At 39.2% G+C, this 19830-nt stretch overlaps 2 protein-coding genes across 2 annotated transcripts; both read right to left on the minus strand.

Annotated features, from left to right (window-relative positions):
* Positions 1–562: 562 nt before the first annotated feature.
* LOC114562189 (uncharacterized) lies at positions 563–11054 on the minus strand. The gene is made up of 26 exons (XM_028588508.1): positions 10899–11054; positions 10442–10656; positions 10153–10238; positions 9529–9665; positions 9302–9427; positions 9030–9220; positions 8844–8932; positions 8416–8543; positions 8156–8283; positions 7905–8022; positions 7577–7795; positions 7263–7433; positions 6098–6247; positions 5941–6005; positions 5659–5788; positions 5365–5450; positions 5150–5279; positions 4016–4206; positions 3714–3804; positions 3466–3601; positions 3193–3383; positions 2797–2958; positions 2524–2660; positions 2102–2241; positions 728–822; positions 563–571 (listed from the first exon to the last, which is right to left on the minus strand). The coding sequence occupies exons 1-26, from the start codon at positions 11052–11054 to the stop codon at positions 563–565; spliced, it is 3477 nt and encodes a 1158-aa protein (XP_028444309.1).
* A 1352-nt stretch (positions 11055–12406) lies between these two features.
* On the minus strand, positions 12407–15991 carry LOC114562199 (uncharacterized). Its single transcript, XM_028588520.1, has 12 exons — positions 15917–15991; positions 15610–15783; positions 15497–15528; positions 15285–15382; positions 14462–14484; positions 14341–14362; positions 14219–14246; positions 13880–13961; positions 13039–13185; positions 12746–12957; positions 12558–12658; positions 12407–12423 (listed from the first exon to the last, which is right to left on the minus strand). The coding sequence occupies exons 1-12, from the start codon at positions 15989–15991 to the stop codon at positions 12407–12409; spliced, it is 1011 nt and encodes a 336-aa protein (XP_028444321.1).
* Positions 15992–19830: the final 3839 nt, after the last annotated feature.

Here is a 19830-nt window from a genome sequence, read left to right on the forward strand (position 1 = left end):
GGTGGTTGTCTGAGAGTTGGTGGTGGTTGGGGAGCCCGTGGTGGTTGTCTGAGAGTTGGTGGTGGTTGGGGAGCCCGTGGTGGTTGTCTGAGAGTTGGTGGTGGTTGGGGAGCTGGTGGTGGTTGTCTGAGAGTTGGTGATGGTTGGGGAGCCGGTGGTGGTTGTCTGAGAGTTGGTGATGGTTGCGGAGCCGGTGGTGGTTGTCGGAGAGTTGGTGATGGTTGCGGAGCCGGTGGTGGTTGTCGGAGAGATGGTGGTGGCTGTAGAGGCGACTCTGCCTCCCACAAGCCCCACTCCCAGTGTGTTGAGCTGTGTCTGGGACTGCCTGGTGATCCAGTTCTGTACCAGCGTTTGGTTTTCATAGGACTTTAAATCAGCCACGTTGGAGCCAAGCAGACCTTGCACGTCACTAACAGTCAGGTTCTAGGTACAACACAGCAGAGAAAGGATTTGTTTGTTTTTTAATCCAGTGGAGCATAAAAATAAATAAATACCAGTTATGTTGGACACAGCCACAACTAAGAGTCCAGGTAACAGCATTTGTCCAAGTGTAGTCAACCTTCTATGATAACTTTGACAAGGTATTACACACATGAATAAATGCAGAACTCGCAACACTGCTAAAATGGAAGAAGTTCAATTACGGCTGCCAAACACACACACACACACACACACACACACACACACACACACACACACACACACACACACACACAAAGTAACTGACCAGTACAACGTTCGGATCCAGACTGGTGAAGGTAGCCATGTCCATGTTGATGTTGGAGGGCACCAAACTTCGGACATAGTCTAGAGATGCACCCCCTGCAGGCCGGGAAAGAAATAAACAGTGTCAACTGTGTTGTTTCTCTGCATGCAGTATAGATTATTATTATTACATTACATGTCATTTAGCTGACGCTTTTGTCCAAAGCAACTTACAATTGCTATATATGTCAGCAGTGTTGGGAAGGATACTTTCAAAACATATTTCGTTACAGAATACAGAATACATGCCCACAAATGTAATTTGTAACGTATTCCGTTATGTTACTCAATCTGAGTAACGTATTCTGAATACTTGGATTACTTCAAGATTACTTCCACATTGAATTGCGTTTTATAAGTGTAGGAATGCGGCTATCACATCCAGCTTACTAAACAGGCCTATAATGGTGTGTTCTTTTTATTCCAGCTAGCTGAATGTGTACCTGAACAAGCAGATAGATTATTGTATTGGTCCCGAACTGCATAGCCTACTACAAAAATCGAACTGCAGTCTAAGCTTCCACAAGCTAATTTTAGCTAACGTTAGTTAGCATGTCAAACGGGGCTATAGTCTTTAAACGGCTCTGGAGCTAGTAAATCAGCACCTAGGAGAATGTAAAGTCGCACGTCAATGTTAAAATAGCAAGGTGACCAGTAAAACTACAGCAGACGACTATCCTTGGCTAATTAAAAAAATAACTTACTTTAAGATGCTTCTTCAGGTTGAAAGTGGAGTAATTTGGAGCTGAAAGGAGGTTGGTTGCTAGCAAGCAGAGGCTGCACGGCACAGTTAGCTGTATTTCATTCTCCCTGTTCGTTCTTTAATGTGAAATGCTGTTTGAATTTCCAAGATAGAAACTTATAGCTGCCCTGGCTCTGTCGTGCCGGTTCCGACTCCATTGTGACTGATCACGCAAATAGCTATTTTTTTCTATTTCATATCGGGGCTTCTGGAAAATGCATTAAGTTGCCTTAATTTATTCAGAGTGAATAAACTCGTGAAACGGAGAAGTATTGTCATGTAATCCATTGATTTTAACAATGTAACTGTATTCTAAATACCAACTATTTAAATTGTAACTGTAACGGAATACAGTTACTCATAATTTGTATTCTGAATACGTAACACCGTTACATGTATTCCATTACTCCCCAACACTGTATGTCAGAGGTCACACACCTCTGGAGCAACTAGGGGTTAAGTGTCTTGCTCAGGGACACATTGGTTGATGTATCACAGTGGGAATCAAACCCTGGTCTCCAACACCAAAGTCACGTGTCATATCCACTGCACCATCACCACCCTATAGATGTGTGTGTGGGTCTGTTTGCCTACCGATGAAAGGTTGTGTGAGCTGGTAGGAGGAAACAGGGACAGTTGAGCGGGTCATTGTGGCAAATGCTTGTGTGGCAATGGTGAACAGTACTTCCTTTTTCTCCGTGGTGCAGTTGGACACCATCAGGGCGTCAGCCTCTCTGCAACGAGACACAAACACACAGAGTAAAAAATGAGTAGGCATTCATCATAATTTGTTATTTGCTGGATTGATATAAAGGCAGGATTTAGCATTTACAAAGTTGCGATTACCTTAACCTCCACTATCAAACAATTTTTTTTTATGAACGTTCAATTAAACTGGGAACTCATGGTAAACACTGTCATGTCATAATAAGCTCCACACACACACACAAACACGCACACACACACACACACACACACACACACACACACACACACACACACCCCTGATTTCTTACTTAAGGCTTTGTTGGGAAATGTTCTTCAAAACTTCAACGTCCAGGGAGCAAAGGTTGGCTCCTCCGATGGCACTGAGCTCAGCACTGCCCAGTGTGTTCCCTTCATTACTCAGATACTTAGAGATGATGGCCTTAGCCTGGACGATGAGAAAAAACATTAATTCATGAGAACACACAAGCACACACACACACACACACAGACACACACACACACACACACACACACACACACACACACACATAACAACACACTTGTTTACTTGGTTTGCTCACCATACTTGGGTCCCACGGCCCGTTGGACGGGTCCATCAAAGCAGAGAGTGTGTCGATCTGAGTGATAGCCCACAGGTTGATGTCACTAATAGATGCCACACGGGACGCTGGGCCTAGGACCTGAACCTGATCTTCTGGGATTGTGGAGTTGGCAGCATAAGCCTAAAAATATTTGAGAATCATCATGCAGCAGAGAATCAGTCAGTTATTTGTTTAAAGTTCTCTGTGGAGTTTATCTGTAAATAGACAAAATGACCTGCTGAGTTTAATGTATATTCTTTTTAGGGGGAACTACTCCTTTAATAAAATTGACTTAACCATCAACAACAAGCCTCAACTTGTTTTGCTCTGTTTAAAAAGCCATTTACAAACCAATCACATCTTCCCATCACCTACCTCTCGCAACTTGCTGAGAACAATCTGGAGGTATTCCACCTGGTCCACCTTCATAGTGATGGCTGCCAAGTTGTCCTTCACAGTCGAGGCGCTGAGGCAGCAGTTGAACTGAGTTATGTCGTCATAGTTGAAGGGGAACGTCTCATCGCTGATGGTCACCTGGGTGATCGTTCCAACTGTGCACCCGTTTACTAAAAACACAGGAGGAAAAAAAAAAAGTTAAAATAATCAATTCATGAAGACAAAAATAGCAGCTCAAGGAAGGAGACTCACCGATAGATCGCTTTGACTTGACTTGGTTTCTATTGGACTTTCTTATTTCTTCCATCATTCTCCCCTTCTTCTGTATGTCCACTCGGTTGCTCGCAATAACTTTGAGGAAGTACTCCAAGAACATCTGCTTTGTTTTCTGCTCGCGGAACACAAAAACTAACATCACCGACCTCATTCCAACACCAAACAGGTGAAGTAATGCCGCTGAGCTTTTCTGCTAAATGCATTTATTCATGTTTGTTACTCACTTTGTCAAAGTTACTGTAGAAGGTTGAGGTCAAGTACAGCGGTAACATCCCGAGGTTCTTCAGAGTCTGGTAGTCCCATGTTGATGGAGCTCTGGTTATTGAAAAACGAAGAGTGAATCAAACTGAAATTAACATTTATTTTTTTTGTTTGAATTGTTTTCTGTTTTGATCGATTTTGGAAAGAAACAAAGGAAACTAAGGGGATATTTTAAGAAATCTGCTGATACTACAAGGACATACAATAAAGAGGTTTTATGAGGATAAGAAAACTGATAATAGACATATTGCTGCTGTTGACGTACCCATACTGTGTTTTCCCGCTCTGCAGAAGAGCTTCAACAGCAGTCGCCTGAGCGTTGGTGAGGTCCGGGCAATTCTTGAGTTTTTCTAAAATGGACGGGTCAGAGTTCTCGATGTAGGTACCATCCAAAGTGCAGCACATGTTTCCCAACACCGATATAGTATCTGCAGTCAATGTTGTGTTTGTTATACCCTTAGAAAATGAAACGAGTAAGAACAGAAATTAATAACATATTGATATATTATATTATATTAAAAGAACAGAAGTACTGCACATCTGGATTTGGTTACCTGTAGATTGACATTTAGACTTTTGCTTTTACACTGTGATGTACACTCTGACATTTATTTTTAATAATTTATAATGCTCAGGGTACAATTTAGTCTGTACCCTGAGCTTAGTCAAACAAATTAATAGAATAATAATGTCTTCAAAAGTGGCTTTCTGAAACACATCTTGAATTCATATCAGTCACTTCTTAACTATGGAATCCTGGACAATAAGTATTTATTTCTTCAGGCATTTTTCATCTTATTGGACAGATTAAATTGTAGAAATGGAAATAGAAGAGAGAGAGAGAGGTGTATGACATGTAACGCATGTAACAAAGGTCCCACGGCTGGAATCAAACTAGGGTTGTTGCAGTTACGTGGCATGCACCGTAACCATTCAGCTACCCAGGCACTCCATGTCCTAGACTGATTTAAGAGTAATGGTAGTCCTTGTACGTTGAATTAAAGATCAGATTGGAGCACAAAAAGAAAAAGAAAAAGTTGAAACAGATGGTAAAAGTCAATGGAAAAAATTGCCATTTCCTTGCCATTTTATCAAAAAATATTAGTTGCTCTTTGGTGGCGCTCTTGTTGCTGCTCTTTAGTCTTCATTCTTATTCTTCAAATAATTCATGGGTTTCCACGGACAGACAGCAACAATCAAAAGTAAATCTGCCTCCCAGGAGATTTAATTTAAACCTTTATTTAGTCCAAAGGTTCCTTCTTTAAGAAAATGGGTTTAGTTTATTCAACACTAGGCGGTTTCTGATAAAGCCAGCTTAAATTGAGCTCAATGGGCTCTAATAGTACTTAACTTGGGAACATTTGAGATGTATGTGTTCTTCTGTTGTTTGGGGACTCACCAGGCAGCTCCTGGCATTAGCAAACAGAGCGGTCAGTTTGTAGCTGAGGACGGAGGAGAAGACGGAGAAGTCTGCTTCTGCCAGCTCTTGAAAATAGAACCTGCAGCTGGCCTGTAGCACCAGGGAGTAACTGTAGAGAGACAGAGAGACATTAAAACTGTTCTGACAGCCATGTTTTTATAACAAACCTGTTTTTAACTTCGGTCTAAACTCACTCATAGTACAGCAGCACGTCAGGAGGATAGAGGTCGAAGCTGGTGGCATCTGAGTCATTTTTAATGTAGTTATACATGCAGGTCAGCTGTTGGTGAGACAAGCAGAAACTTTGAATCGTTTAGTATATATCTCCTTTATTTTTACACTAAGCTGTGATTTGTATGTGAAAAGATGCTGAGTTGAAAAAACAGCATATTTGGTTAAAGAGTGAAAAAGAAATTATGTCTACACCACATACAGTATAGTGACGTAAACATGTTGTCACTTTTTAACGCACTGTCCTGCCCTCTCACCTGAGTCTCGACCAATGGGACCTTCTTCCTGCCTTTCCTCCGGCAGGCTTTAATCAGCTTCTTGATCTGCACCTTTTCAACATTCCTCACTCCGGTGCACGTGAACCCTTGCAGCAAAGAGGATGACAAACTACACACACACACACACACACACACACACACACACACACACACACACACACACACACACACACACACACAAACACATACACACAGTATGTTAGTTCCATACTGAAATTTTGTGAAAACTCTCGCTTTATTCAAATTTTCTGAAGCGCTCACTTGTTGGGACTTCCCAGTACTGTGGTCGCAGATTCCACAGCGATATTTTCAAAGAACAACTCAACCTAAAAAGTACAAAAATACATACAGTAGTTTGTAACTACAGCAGGGGTGCTCAGTACAAACATGTGTGTTTCAGTGGTGTGTCCCCCCCTACCTGCTGTGGTTTCCATGTCTTCTGGTTGAGTGTGGTGATAACGCTGCCGTTATTTGAGAAGCCCAGCAGCAGAGCACGAGGGATCTGAGTGGCCATTTCATCTGGAACGTTCTGTATGATCGTGTCACTGTTGCTGTTCACTGATACGATCTGGGTGAGGTTTTGGGAGGTAAGTTAAATGATTTTTAGTTTTTTTTATCTCAACCAGTTGTAATCTTTACCGATTTACATTGAATTTTTACCGATTCACTGTACATTACATCCCTGCTTAATAAGGTACGTTAGCATGTGTCTTTGTCTTTGTGTATCTACATCCAGCCCATTTTATTTAGTCTTTTCGTTACTTTACTATATTGTTTTTTATGCTAGGTGGGCAAGGTGAACACAATCTCAAATAATTATAATGCTCCTTACATATTAACTTAGTTCATTTGATTTTTGAGTAAATAAATAATAAACAAATACAAATCCTAAAGTAACTTTCTTTGCATTCCTTTGATTCCCAATCAAGATACCCTGGTAAGAATTGCTTATAATTAAAAACAGTTCTGAAATGCAAAATAATAGGATTTTAATCACGTGATAAAACATGCGATTAATCGCGATTAACTATAGAAATTCAGCGATTAATCGCGATTAAAACATTTTTATCGTTTGACAGCCCTAATTTTAATACTTTATTTTTGCCCTAATGTAACAAAAGTGGGGGACTGAAGTGATCCAAGTGCCCTGATAATGTGTCTTTTGGACATAAATTAACCATAACTCTGTAAGTCTTTAATCCATATTCTTTGTTTATGCTTGCAGTTATATTACCACATATCTTCATTCTGTTTCTCCATGAAGTATTTTTGCAATTGTTAGTTTAGTCTACTCAGTATCTATGACATATACTGCATGTCTGTCTGTTTTGGAAGAGGGATTCCTCCTCTGTTGCTTTCTTTCACACTTTTATTCTCAATACACGTTTGTTTTTATTTGTTGAGTTTTTTTCCCTTAACTGAATCAAGGGTCTAAGGATAGAGGATGTCATATGTTGTACAAATTGGAATATAATATGGGGCAAATTTGTGATCTTGGACTATATCAATAAAATTGACTCGACTTGAAAGGTTTTTAATTACTTTATCATACAAATCCTGTCACAGAAGTGAAGCCGTCATACCTGAGTAACAAAGATCTGCTGGACGATCTGTGGAGCGGACAGCACGTATCCCAGGAATGAAGGATTTTTGGATGAAGTAATCAGCTGGGAGCCACTGATGCTGCTGAAAATTTCCGCAGGAACACTGACAACAAGAGAGCCCAGCATGAACAACGTTGACGAGCTGTTGATCTGGTGGGATGAAAAAAGGAAGAAAGGACTTGACAGATGACAGACTTATTCTGACTGATGTTCCCACCTACACAACCTAACTCTGATCTGGAATCAATATAACATACAGTGACAGACAGACAGACAGACAGACAGAAAACTACCTTCATAACCCCTGAAGACATCAGAGACAGGATGATGGCCCTGGCCTGGCCTTCATTCCAGTCTGTAACACTGCTGAGAATGGAGAGGGCAGCATATAGATCCTCAGGCTTTATCATCTTGATCTGACCGGTGGACAGGCCGCTGCTTTGGCTACCGAGGGCAGTAATGGCCGCAGCATTGATGTTGTCACCGAAGTTACCTGCCAAAGCTGCAGCAACCTACAGACAAAAAAATCAAAAACGTTGTCAGTGGCAATATGTGAAAAATGTATGTCTCAGCAGAAAACTAAACTGCTAATGTACGTGTGTTTTTGTGTGTGTTTATCACCTGTGGGTTCAGGGCTGTACAGAGAGTGGTCAGGTACTGTAGAACTATATTACTTTCTTCTGATGTTAGCTGGCTGAATGCTGGACCAGGAGCGACACACCGCCACAACAGAGGAAGTCTGGATGGAGAGAGAGAGAGAGAGAGAGAGAGAGAGAGAGAGAGAGAGAGAAAATGTTTGGTTTACACACAGATAGTATAGTATATCACATATTTATTTGATGTGTGAGGGGTTTGTGGCTGTGTAGACTCACAGTAAGGGGTTGAAGTTGCTGTCCTGTTGATAAATGAGCTGGGTGTAGTAGTTGGTGAGGTTGAGAGGTAAACCGGAGTTGTTGACGAGAGCGATGTTCAGAGGGTTCACCGTGAACACCTGGATAACCTGCAGAGAGGAGAGAGGGGGGGTTTAAACACTAAAAACGTGGTCTGTACATCATTAAACCATCTATTTTATAATTAATTTCAATCCCTGAGCTGACCTGTAGTTTAAGATTTAACAAATTAGGTTCAGTACCTGTGCAGATCCAAACATCTGAAGATCCTCCAGAGTGAGGAAAGACATGAAAGGGCCGATGTACTCAACAAACCAGGCTGTGGAGTTTAGTTCTGGATCGCTGGGGTCGTAACATCTTGGCACCGTCGCTACAAGGACAAATTACGAATAATTACTTGGAGGATTTTACTGAGGGAAGACAGGGAGATAAATACAGAATAAATAAAAAAATGAAGAAAAAAAGTGAGGCTAATTGAACATTTTGTTCTCCTTCTGAAACTAGAAACTTGGCATCAATAAAACATTACCACATTCATTTTGAGATACTGATCTTGGAGCTTTTTTGTAAAACAAGTCCCTAAGGGGGTCTTTTAAGTCGCCAAATCTTGCGAGAAAGTTGAGTTGGCAACACTGTCAAAGACAAGCTCTGTTTTATTCTGGAGACTGACCTGAGGTAAGGTATGCGCTGATGGTGTTGAACACATCTGGTGTCGTAAAGTCTGCACCAGTGTAGTTATATTCCCCAAGGACTGAAACACTGAAACCAAAACACAAGATTTAAAAACATCCAAATTGACAAGATATAAAAAATCATTTGCAAAATGAGCATAAAGTCTTGTGAAAACCACACATACAGCTTTTGGAAGGCCAGGCAGGAAGAGTTGTGTGTGATATTGGGGCTGATTAGACTCTTTGTGAGGAAGCCCAAATAGCTGGGGAGGCGTTGGTCAAACCAGGCGTTGACCTCTGACCACTCGGAGCTGCTGAGTGCCATGGGCCAGACGCAAGGCAGGGTGGGCCGCCGCACCACCTCCGGGAGAGACTCCTGTAGCAAATGTATACAGTAATGTTATCATATCATCAGTGTGTGTTGTCATTTCTTTGTGTTTGTGTGTGTGGTACATACGGTCTCTAGGAACATCGATGTCTGGACGTAGTTGCTGTAGATCACACAGAGCTCTGCATCGTTGTCGACTACGTCAGGGCGACGGAGAAAATCTGCAAGATCTGATGGAGGTATGGAGTTCACCAGCTAGAGGAGCAGCAGACAATAAATAAGTCCTCCACATTCTTCAACCCAACCACTGAAACTATCCTTCTTTTAATCCCCTGTATTATTGTTTGGACACACACCTGATGCACCCTGTCGAGAGGCATGAGGGACAGGAAGGTGGTGACGTTGGGAAACTGGAATCCCATGAATGAGCTCTCCAGGAAACTGTAGAAACTGCGGTTGTAGTTGTCACCGTAGCACTGCAGCGGTATCGGTTCTAGAATGAGGTAGAGTGAAAGAGTTCGGCTGTCAAACTATTTGAAGGTGTTGAAAATAAAATAATACAAAGCACTACAGTATATCAGTTGGCTAAAACTGTTAATGTTAAGATGAGTTACACCCTTCTCTGACATAACGGAGGAGATTGTAATCAAACAAATAAATAATAAAACTATAGACATAACCAGTCACCACTAGTATGTATAGAGAAATAAAACATACATAAATCTAAGCCTATTGTTACAATGATTAACAGGTACATTATTCTCCCATTATTCAGTCTACAAAATAATAAACTCCTTAATAGTTCATGAGTGAAATGATTAGCGGTACTGCAACCTAAAACGATTGCACTACTTGGAACTTAGAAGAGGTGCAATTTAAATTAGGCTATATTTTACAATTTTAAACCACTTTTATGACTTTTAAAAGTGATGTGATTACAGTAGGCCTATTGCGTGTTACTTTCAGTGTGCTTTCTTCACCTGTGAGAATCTGAACGATGTTGTTGTATATTTCTTTCTGTGTAACATCACTGAGAGAGGAGATTGTTGAATTCAGGTCTTCAACACTGAAATAAAAGAAATAAAATAAAATAAAAAATAATGCAATCAATAACTTTTATTTAAGCTGTTAGGCTACAATCATTGACATTGAATGGAATCCTATGGAGGTCTTAAAATGTTTTTCTAAACCAGGAAGGATGCAATTTAAAAATAAACTTGATTCAGGTCATATAAATCATCAGTTCGGTCCTCGTGGCTCTAGACTTACCCCTGCTGCTCGATACTGCAGTTTCTTCCCGCCAGTATTCTGAAGAACGGTGCGACATGCTCTGGTGACAGGTCAACCAGCAGGGGGGGCAGTCGTTTTTGGAGCCACAGCGACACAACTGAATCACTCACCGCGGGATCTGAGAGGTTTGCCCGATCAAACACAACTTTCAACATGGCTGACCTCACCACAATGGGCAACATGTCTTCGTGACCCTGCAGGAAAAAAGAAACGACAAAATATGTCAACCCCAGAGAGAAAGTTTTAAGAGTAAAAATCTGTTTTTCTGTAAAGCAATTTATTTTCACTGTAAGAAGTGTAATTTTGTTGAAGGTGTGGAGCTTCTCCCATGTCAAGTCAACATTCAAATGTATGAGTTGTGATATCTTCTACCTAAGATAGGTAGATATTAACAATATTCACATTAGCATATGTCACTTCATTTATGCACACTCACCAGGATAGCAGGTGAGAAGTCATCAAAGAAGTCAGCGAGGAATTGGCTGGGAATATACTGCATCACCATGGCAACCTGGTCAGGAGAGGTGAGCTGGTTGGGTGTGGCCGACACATCAGCCAGCTGTCTGATGGTCAGCTGCGGTAAGGCTTCCATCTGTTACACACACACACACACACACACACACACACACACACACAAACATAGATGGTCAAACACAGATAGAAATACATATATAATCACATATAATCACATAATGACAGCAAGACACAATGTAACCATAAGTAGCCTACCGCTATGAAGTTGGGATAAATCATCTGCAGGTCCTGGAAGGACGCGAAGACAGAGAATCCTCCAAAGTTCTTCTGCAGCCATTCTCCACTGTTGCTGGTGTTTGAGCTGCAGCTGGAGTCTGAACAACAAAAAACACACACACACACACACACACACACACACAACAAATTCAGGTCACTGTATGCTTTGGATTATGGGTCATCCATAGCATCAGGTATTTATTTTTGTCTTGCCAAATATTTTATGGATTGCCATGACATTTGGCACAGACATTGAGGGTGCACACACACAGAGATGAATCGTGCTGACTTTGAAGACTGGTGCCACCTACAGATCAACCTTTCCACTTTGTCAACACTTTAGCGCATGATAGATACCTAGATGCCCCGACATAATTATGACAACATGATACAAAATTTTTTTTGCTAGATGTTAGTATGCTACATTTAGCATGGTAATGTTACATTTTTGTTTATTTATTTGCATTTTGCCTTTATTTTTAAAGCAGAGGTTGTCTGCAACAAAGGTTTCCAGTATGTATCAAACTTCGGATGTTGTGATAACACGATAGGCATCTTAGACCACTAGGCCACTGGGATGCCTGTATTAATGCCATGTATTACAAAGAAAAAGCCATTCAAGTAAGAGTCCTAGTAGTAATTACGAGTGGGAGACACATTTCTGACAGCTACGATGTCTCCCACTTGATGGAAGGAAATGTGGTGTCAACAAACCAAAATGCAATTACAGTAAATGTTCCTAAATGTTAACACAAATACTTATTGTTCAGCTAATTATAAAGAAACTATACAGTCTACACAGTTTGTTTCCTTCTTGATTCTTAACATCCAATTATTTTAGTGCAGTGGCACTCTCAGGCTAAACATACTAGATTTTTTGCGTCACTCAATAATAATCAAAAATTTGATGAAAAGAATAAAGCCTTCACATTGGCCCCAAACACCAACTTTATTGAAATACACAGCGTTTTGCTCCAATGAAGAGTGAAAAAGTTTTTTATTAGAAATGTTTTCCTGCTAATACATTTATGGTGTGGATTCCGTGTGCAGCATTACTTTTTTTATCAATACTGACATGTGCTGTGGTTATTATGCTCCTTCTGTGAGGATCTAATAATCTCCATTTTTTCATCCAGCAGTATTTGTTTACAGGTGTACAATGAGTTTTACAGCCTGACTAGCCACTGTTAACTTTTAATTTTGAACTTCTACTGCAACAGAAAACAACTGAAAAGAAAAGTGTACTATACACTTTTACACTACATACACTACGTATTTTTACGTATCATAATATACGTATATACTGAGTTTGACACTCCATCTTTATGGAAATGTGAGAACATACTTGTGTTATTCGAGGTCAGGTAAGCCTTGATGAAGTGTGTGTAGACAGAAATCTGCCTGGTGAGTGTCATCCGCGGCTGGACGCTGCTCAAAATCTGCACGCTGAAATGAAATGAGGGTTCATTTGGTTAATGACAATATCTTAAAAAACGACACCGGTTCATGTTGTAGAGGCTTTCTGCTGCTCACATGTGCTGATAGGTGCTGCAGTCCAACCCCTTCGTGCTGAGACATGAGAGGAAATCGGGGGAAACAGCGAGCAGGAATGGGCGAAGCCGCTGATTGAACCACAGCTGGATGAAGGCGGGATCGTTGAGGCTGGCCGTGCTGAATGTGTCCAATCGGATTTCTCGTATAGAGTCTAAAATCACTGAAACTGCAGGATTACTGGGGTCCAGAGTCTAAAAGACAAAACAAACCAACATCCAGTGTCTCGATCTTATGAGGAAAAGGGTAAAGTGAGGAGTAGTGCTGACTCATACCGTGTTGGTTAGAAGATCCAGAGCTGCATCCAGCACATTTGAGGCTTTGGAGAGGAGAAGCTTCCAGGCTGGTCTCGAGCCGCTGGAGTTGGAGGAGCGATTACATGCCAACACCGCTGCCAGATCTGCTGCTTGCAGCGTTGACAGCTGTGTGATGTTGAATCAGAATGACAACAGGTGAACAGAAGTTTCAGGAAAGTTGTCGTCCAAGATCCTTTACTTAAGTAAAAGAAATAGAAATAACACAACCTAAAAATACTCCAACATTAAAAGTCCTGAATTCTAAATGTTACTGAAGTAACAGTACAGAAGTAGTACTGACAAAATGTACTTAAAGTATTAAAAGTACTTATTATGCAGAACATCTCCATTAAAAGTGTAATATTATTATAGAATATTATATTATTCTGTTTTTAGATAGATAGATAGATAGATAGATAGATAGATAGATAGATAGATAGATAGATAGATAGATAGATAGATAGATAGATAGATTGATAGATACTTTATTGATCCCCAAGGGGAAATTCAAGATTGAAGATTTTATCACTAACAAATACATGTAAGAGCATTTAAATGTTTCAGTTTGTCAACATGGAGCAAATTTTAGATATGTTGTATACTACTGGGTAGATTAGGAGTAGCTATGTTACTGCATATTGTATGAACATATATGTTTTTAACTAGTAATATTAAGTTTTAAATAAATGTAGTGGGGTAAAAAGTATATAAGTATATAAAATGTAAATACGAGTACCTTATAAACTACTGTACTTAAGTACAGTACTTGAGTAAAAGTACTAAGTTACATTACACCCCTGGAGATGTTTAGGTGACTTACTGAGGTACAGGCAAATTCCTCAACAGCAAAGTCACAGACACGTTTGGTCATCCCTCCGCTGAGGTGGAGCTGCAGCACTGTGCTGTAGTTTCAAAATAACAGTACATTTAAGTATTTATGGACAGTTAATACTGAAAGATTAAAACGCTCAAAGTAAGAGAGAGAGAGACAGAGAGAGAGAGAGAGAGAGAGAGAGAGAGAGAGAGAGAGAGAGAGAGAGAGAGAGAGAGAGAGAGAGAGAGAGAGAGAGAGAGAGAGAGAATGTTTGTATTACACACAGATAGTATGGTATATCACATATGTATTTGAGAGAGAGAGAGAGGAGTTTATAAATCACACCTGTTCACTCCAACACAAATGTCTGTTTCTGTGAAAAATAGCAATAAATGAATTCATGGTCATTATTAACATTAAAATATTGAATCATGTTGTAGATTTTTTTAAGCTGTGAGACAACTTACCGTTTGTCATGGTAACATTGCACTTGAGGGAGAAACAAATTAAGACGGTTATAAGTCTTTTTATTATTAAACAAATAGGAGACTAACAATATAAAAAAAAGAGAAAATCCTGTTTAATTACCTCTGAAGTGTATATGAGACAACCTATAATAAAAGCAAAGGCAAATTAGTTTATGGTATAGTTTGGAATTTGCATATTGAAATGCTCATTTCAATGATAAGAATACATAATGACATAATACCATTGAAATAAAGACAGGTTCATGTTGAGGTACTGTATGATAATAAACCTGGATACAAAAATATTGATTATAGCTGCTTCAAGGAATTGCTGCCTCTTCTATTTGTCTCGACTGGTTTTACCACTACCACTTTTCATGTAGTAATTTTCAATCTCTGTATGGGATTCCTGATCCTCACTACTTGTTGGGAATCCAGAGGAATCAGCTTTCACCTGTTAATATTCTCAGTGCAAATGCTTTTCACCTAGTGGTTTTAATTTGCAGTGCTTTTCCAAAAACTAAATTAGGTGCTCGTTATGCAGCTGCAGACAGGTGATCTATAGGAAATCATAATGTATACTGTACAGTAAGTTACTTTTAATGTACCGACTGTCACAGACAGTTCCAAAATGTGATAAAACCAACATGGAGCTTAATTTCTTTATCCAACATCAACGTAATGTTTTCAGTAAAGCCACTAAGATAATCAGAACCAAGTAAACAATGCTAAATATATCAAGGTGAAATTTGGAGAAATGTGTCTAAAATGATCCTGAATGTTTTCATTTGATTGAATGGTGTAGCCACAACATCAAATCGAGGGTATTTATTTTCAGATGTTTTTCCAGCCTTAAAGCTAGTCAATGTAAATTTCTCAAATTATTGTTATAATATCACATCATAAATATTTCTACAAAATTCTACCGACAATGTGCTTCTCACTTGGTGGTGTGTACAAGGATAACTGCATCTTGGTGATCGCGATGTCTGAAGCTGCAGCAAGAGAAACTGTAGGAATGGCCAAGTCCATTCTGGCAAACCTAAAACAGCAACATGTGGAAATAACATCATAATTTTACATTTTATATAATTATGTACAGTATAAATAATCAATATACAATATATCAAACAACATAAATATATATATAACTCACAGTAGTTTGTATGATGAACAGGGTATTTTTCCCTTCAAATACAGAAAACAAAGATTATTACCTTCATCAAGCAGTGCAAAGTTTACATTTTGAATAAAGGGATATCTTTTTACCTGGAAATGGTAATAGACAAGGTAGCGAAGGAACAAGCGAAAGTCCGTCTCATCAGGAGACTTAGTCAGGTAATCAAAAACCATATTTATGACGACGGATTTCTCTACAGAAGTAGGAAAAGTCAACACCAGCTCTGCATCCTGTACCGGAGTAAGGAGTTGTAGGGCCTCTAGCTACATGGAAGGGAGGAGACAAAAAAAAGTTCACCCGACACTGAAAATAACAAGGTAATAATGACAATGCTGGCCTTTTTTTTCTTTTTCTTTTTTTTATAAATCCTTGATCTTATCAGAAACTAAATCTTACAGGGTTGAAGTATGGGTTGAGAGCAAGCAGCTGTTGAAGGGACAAAAACTCAGAAAATGGACCCAGATTCAGCATTAGCCACTCTGCACTGCCGTTGGAAACAGACCCACAGCCTGAACCTGGACAAAGTCATGAGGATGAAGGGATATCTGTAAATGCTGACATATTTTTCAACTTATTACTTTTGAAAATAGTCACAGTATTATGTTCAAGTTCAGATCATGCAGCAAGTACCTGAGTTTGGCTGTGACAGGAAACGGAGGACGAAATCATTGAAGATCCCAAGCCGTTGATTTCCAGTGAGGGTATTAAAATTGCGGATCAGTTCCTGCAGTCTGACAAAAAAAATCAGGGACATAATGAGAAATATTTCTATCTCTCTGAAGGCAATTTAATAATAAAAAATGTTCTAACAATCATGAGGTTGACTAAAAAATAAATAATTGTTTGATGGATGAAAATTAGAAAAAACATCTCTGCTCCTTTTCCTCAATTGGGCAAAAATAAAAATAACTGTAAGCCTGAAAGTGACACCGGAAGAGAGGCAATGTTGAAAATCTCAGACTCAGCTTGTCATGCTCAGATTTACATGATTTTATATCATCTGTTTCACTTTCATCAGCCTAAGCTGAAGACCGGTTACTGTAATGCTAACATTAGCCTGTTAGCATATGAACTTTAAAAGTCCCATGAAATTATATCATTACTCCCTTAAACATGCAATCATTTTTTTTGCTCAAGCTGTAAACAACACAATTTTTAAGTTTATGTGACGAACATGTTAGAAAACAGTTGCACACATTTAGACATCCAGCAGATACATCCATACAGGAATGGAGATGAAGACAGTTTCAAATGCAGTAACATGCATGTTGTGGATCTGTAAGTCTGTGGAAAATCTCTTACATTTGCTGGTATGAAGCACAGCTGAGGTTTCTGCTGCTCAGACAGCGCAGGAAGCTTCCTGATTCAGGTGGCAGGAACTTGCTCAGACGGCCGGAGAACCACTTCGCGATGACACTGCTGTTCATCAGCTGCTCATCAGTCAGCAGTGACACTCTCATCTCCCAAATCACATCCAAAATCTGAGACGCCGATGGACCAACCGTGGCCATGGGCTGTAGGAGAGATCAATTGACTGAATCAATATAGATAATATTACATATGAAGATATATCCATCTCTTTTAAACTGATTTACACGTTTTTAGTCAATTACATTTCACTTTAACAATCCTAAAAAGAAGTAGAGGATGTTCTTTAAAGATTTAAAAAGATAAAAAGATACTGACCATGTTAGCCAGCACGTCCAGAGCTGGATCCAAGACAAATGATAGCTTCGTCAGCAGCATCTTCCACAGCACTTTGGAGTACTTGCTGTTTCCAGGCAGGTTACACTCTATAAGAGACACCAGCTGATTGGCTGTGAAGTTCGCCAGCTGTATGTGTGAAACAAAAAGTGGTCATTTAGCAATTATGCCTGCATACTGCATGGAAGTTATTATCAGAAATAAAACTTTGTATTTCCAATCTGACTTTGACTCTTTTAAATTAGACAGTCACCTGTGCACATGCATATGTCTCCAAGGCAAAATTGCAGGGAACTTCCATGGATGTGTTTAGGTAAGAGTTCAGGTCAGAGCTGTGAATACATGTCAAGAGGTAAATACATGTCATGTCAACGCAGGGACTATTAAAGCATTTAATTGCAATTTTGGTTACAAATTACAGCAAATAGGATACCTGTTAACTCCTCTGCAGACTTCAGAACCTGTCAAACAGCAAAGAAATGATCATCTCTAATAATTTCAGCTCTAACAGCACTAACGGTGATGTAATGAGTAATAAAATGAAACTTTTAAGTGAGGTGTCAAAGAGCTCTTACCATTGTACTGGGTAATTGGGCACTGTGAATGACAGATTTAATTCATTTAAAATGACCAGTAAAATATTTTTTTCAGTAAAATTGAGCTACAAAATCATATCAAATAGATTAATTGGAAATATAAATTGAGCAGATTTAAAGAAATCTCACCTTGACGTTCTCTGGTACGCACGCTGTCAAAATCAAAAACGTAAAAAATAATAAAATTCAGTCAACTATTGTGTGCACATGATAATGCTTGTAATACACATTAAATACAATCTAACAAATACGAACTTGGCTCCTAGGCAGGTAAAAGGGAGGTAATAGTAAATTTGTGTTTATGGTCATGCTGTATCTTTTTCTGTGTGTGTGTGTGTGTGTGTGTGTGTGTGTGTGTGTGTGTGTGTGTGTGTAGAGACTGACCTGGATCTCGGGCCTGGTTTATCAGCATATTTATATTATCCCAGATGACTGGTTCCAAATCTGGTGGCAGAAGTGATATGGCTCCGTATAATCTCTCAAAGCTGACAGATGGAAGAAAAAAAAACATTAAACTAAAAAAAATGTGTACCTCAAATGTGTACTTAAATGGATAGTTTGGATCTTTTGAAGTAAGTACGTCATACAACCCCACTTTAAAATCTATCTACCAGCCCTTTAAGAACATTTAGTAAGTACTTGAGTAAATGTACTAAGTGTAGTTACGTTCCCCCTCTGGTTATAACTGTGTTCGACATATTAAAATGTCTCCTGTTAAAAAAGGTCTTCTGGGCTAAAAACTAAATAACATTTGGCTGGAATTAATAAGTTATAAATGCATCTGAAAGTACTCACATGTGTTTGAAGACATCACAGGGTATCTGACAAATTGAATATTTTACAATGATTAATGATGCAGGACAGTTAAAAGTTTTCCAAAAGCATTAAACTTACAGTACATATGATTACAAAGCTGTTACCTTATCGACCCGTTGGAGGAGGCTGCTCAGGACCTCTGGAAGTTTCATGTATTCAGGAAACTCCAATAGGAAGTCAAATACTCGGTCAATAACAACGTCTTTCTCAGGTGGAGTAGGAAGAGGCAAAATCAGCAAGTCTGCTATCTGACTTGGAGACAAGAGTGGAAGAACCTCCAGCTGGACAGGAGACAAAAGAAAAAAAATTATTAACAATTATCAAAGAGAGTTACAGCATTTCAGCCTGTCAGCGTTTTCCAGACTTACTCCAGAGAAGTTAGAGTTGAGCTTGTAGAAGTCAGTGATGGGGATGATACTTGAGTAGACACCAAAGTTGTTTAGCAGCCATGCACTTTGATTGGAGGAGAAACACCGGGGTACTGAAACATACATCAATTAATGAACTAATGTATAGTTATTCAAATTAACTACATGTATTATAACTTTATCTAGACACTATTTTTTATTCAAGCGAAAACTCAAACACAGTGGTGGAAAGTAACCAAGTATTGTACCGAGGTACTTTACATGAGTATTTCCATTTCATGCTACTGTACTCTGACTTTTACTCCACGACATTTTTTTTTACAGTTACTAGTTAATTTAAAAAAAAGTTAGACAGACCATGTTATCAGCTTTTAAAATACAATGCATTGTTACAGAAAATATCACATAAAATAGTTAAAATTAGCTTCAGCTCGAACAACTAAAACAGTAAAATGTTGCTTACCCAAAACTGATAATCTATTAATATAAAAGACTTACTCAAAGGAGCCATTTTCCAAAATTCTAAACTTTTACATTTGTTTAAGTACATTTTGCGGCTAATATTTCCTTTCTGCTAAGGGTTTACTTACCCGAGGGTTGGTCATGCAGCAGGAAGGGACGGATGAACAGCTGATAGATTTCAGAATTAGGATACACTGAAGGCTCATGTTTGCCAAATTCTGCCACACTGTGCATAAAGAAAAAGAAGAGAAAGAAATGACAATTAATACTCGTGTGTGTGTGTGTGTGTGTGTGTGTGTGTGTGTGTGTGTGTGTGTGTGTGTGTGTGTGTGCGTGTGTGTGTGTGTGTGTGTGTGTGTGTGTG

The sequence above is a fragment of the Perca flavescens genome, chromosome 2 (assembly GCF_004354835.1).
Source record: "Perca flavescens isolate YP-PL-M2 chromosome 2, PFLA_1.0, whole genome shotgun sequence".
Classification (NCBI taxonomy): Eukaryota; Metazoa; Chordata; class Actinopteri; order Perciformes; family Percidae; genus Perca; species Perca flavescens.

Bases quoted from the DNA above. Each gene is read 5' to 3' on its own strand.
- LOC114562199 (XM_028588520.1), bottom strand. From the start codon at position 15,991: ATGCTGAATCTGGGTCCATTTTCTGAGTTTTTGTCCCTTCAACAGCTG. The intron at 14,247-14,340 runs GTAAGTTGTCTC...TATTTTTCACAG, and splicing joins CAATGTTACCATGACAAACG to AAACAGACATTTGTGTTGGA. The intron at 12,659-12,745 runs GTGAGCAGCAGA...ATTTCATTTCAG, and splicing joins TGCAGCACCTATCAGCACAT to CGTGCAGATTTTGAGCAGCG.
- LOC114562189 (XM_028588508.1), bottom strand. From the start codon at position 11,054: ATGGAAGCCTTACCGCAGCTGACCATCAGACAGCTGGCTGATGTGTCG. The intron at 6,006-6,097 runs GTAGGGGGGGAC...TGTACTTTTTAG, and splicing joins AGACATGGAAACCACAGCAG to GTTGAGTTGTTCTTTGAAAA. The intron at 3,805-4,015 runs GTACGTCAACAG...TTCAATAACCAG, and splicing joins AGCGGGAAAACACAGTATGG to AGCTCCATCAACATGGGACT.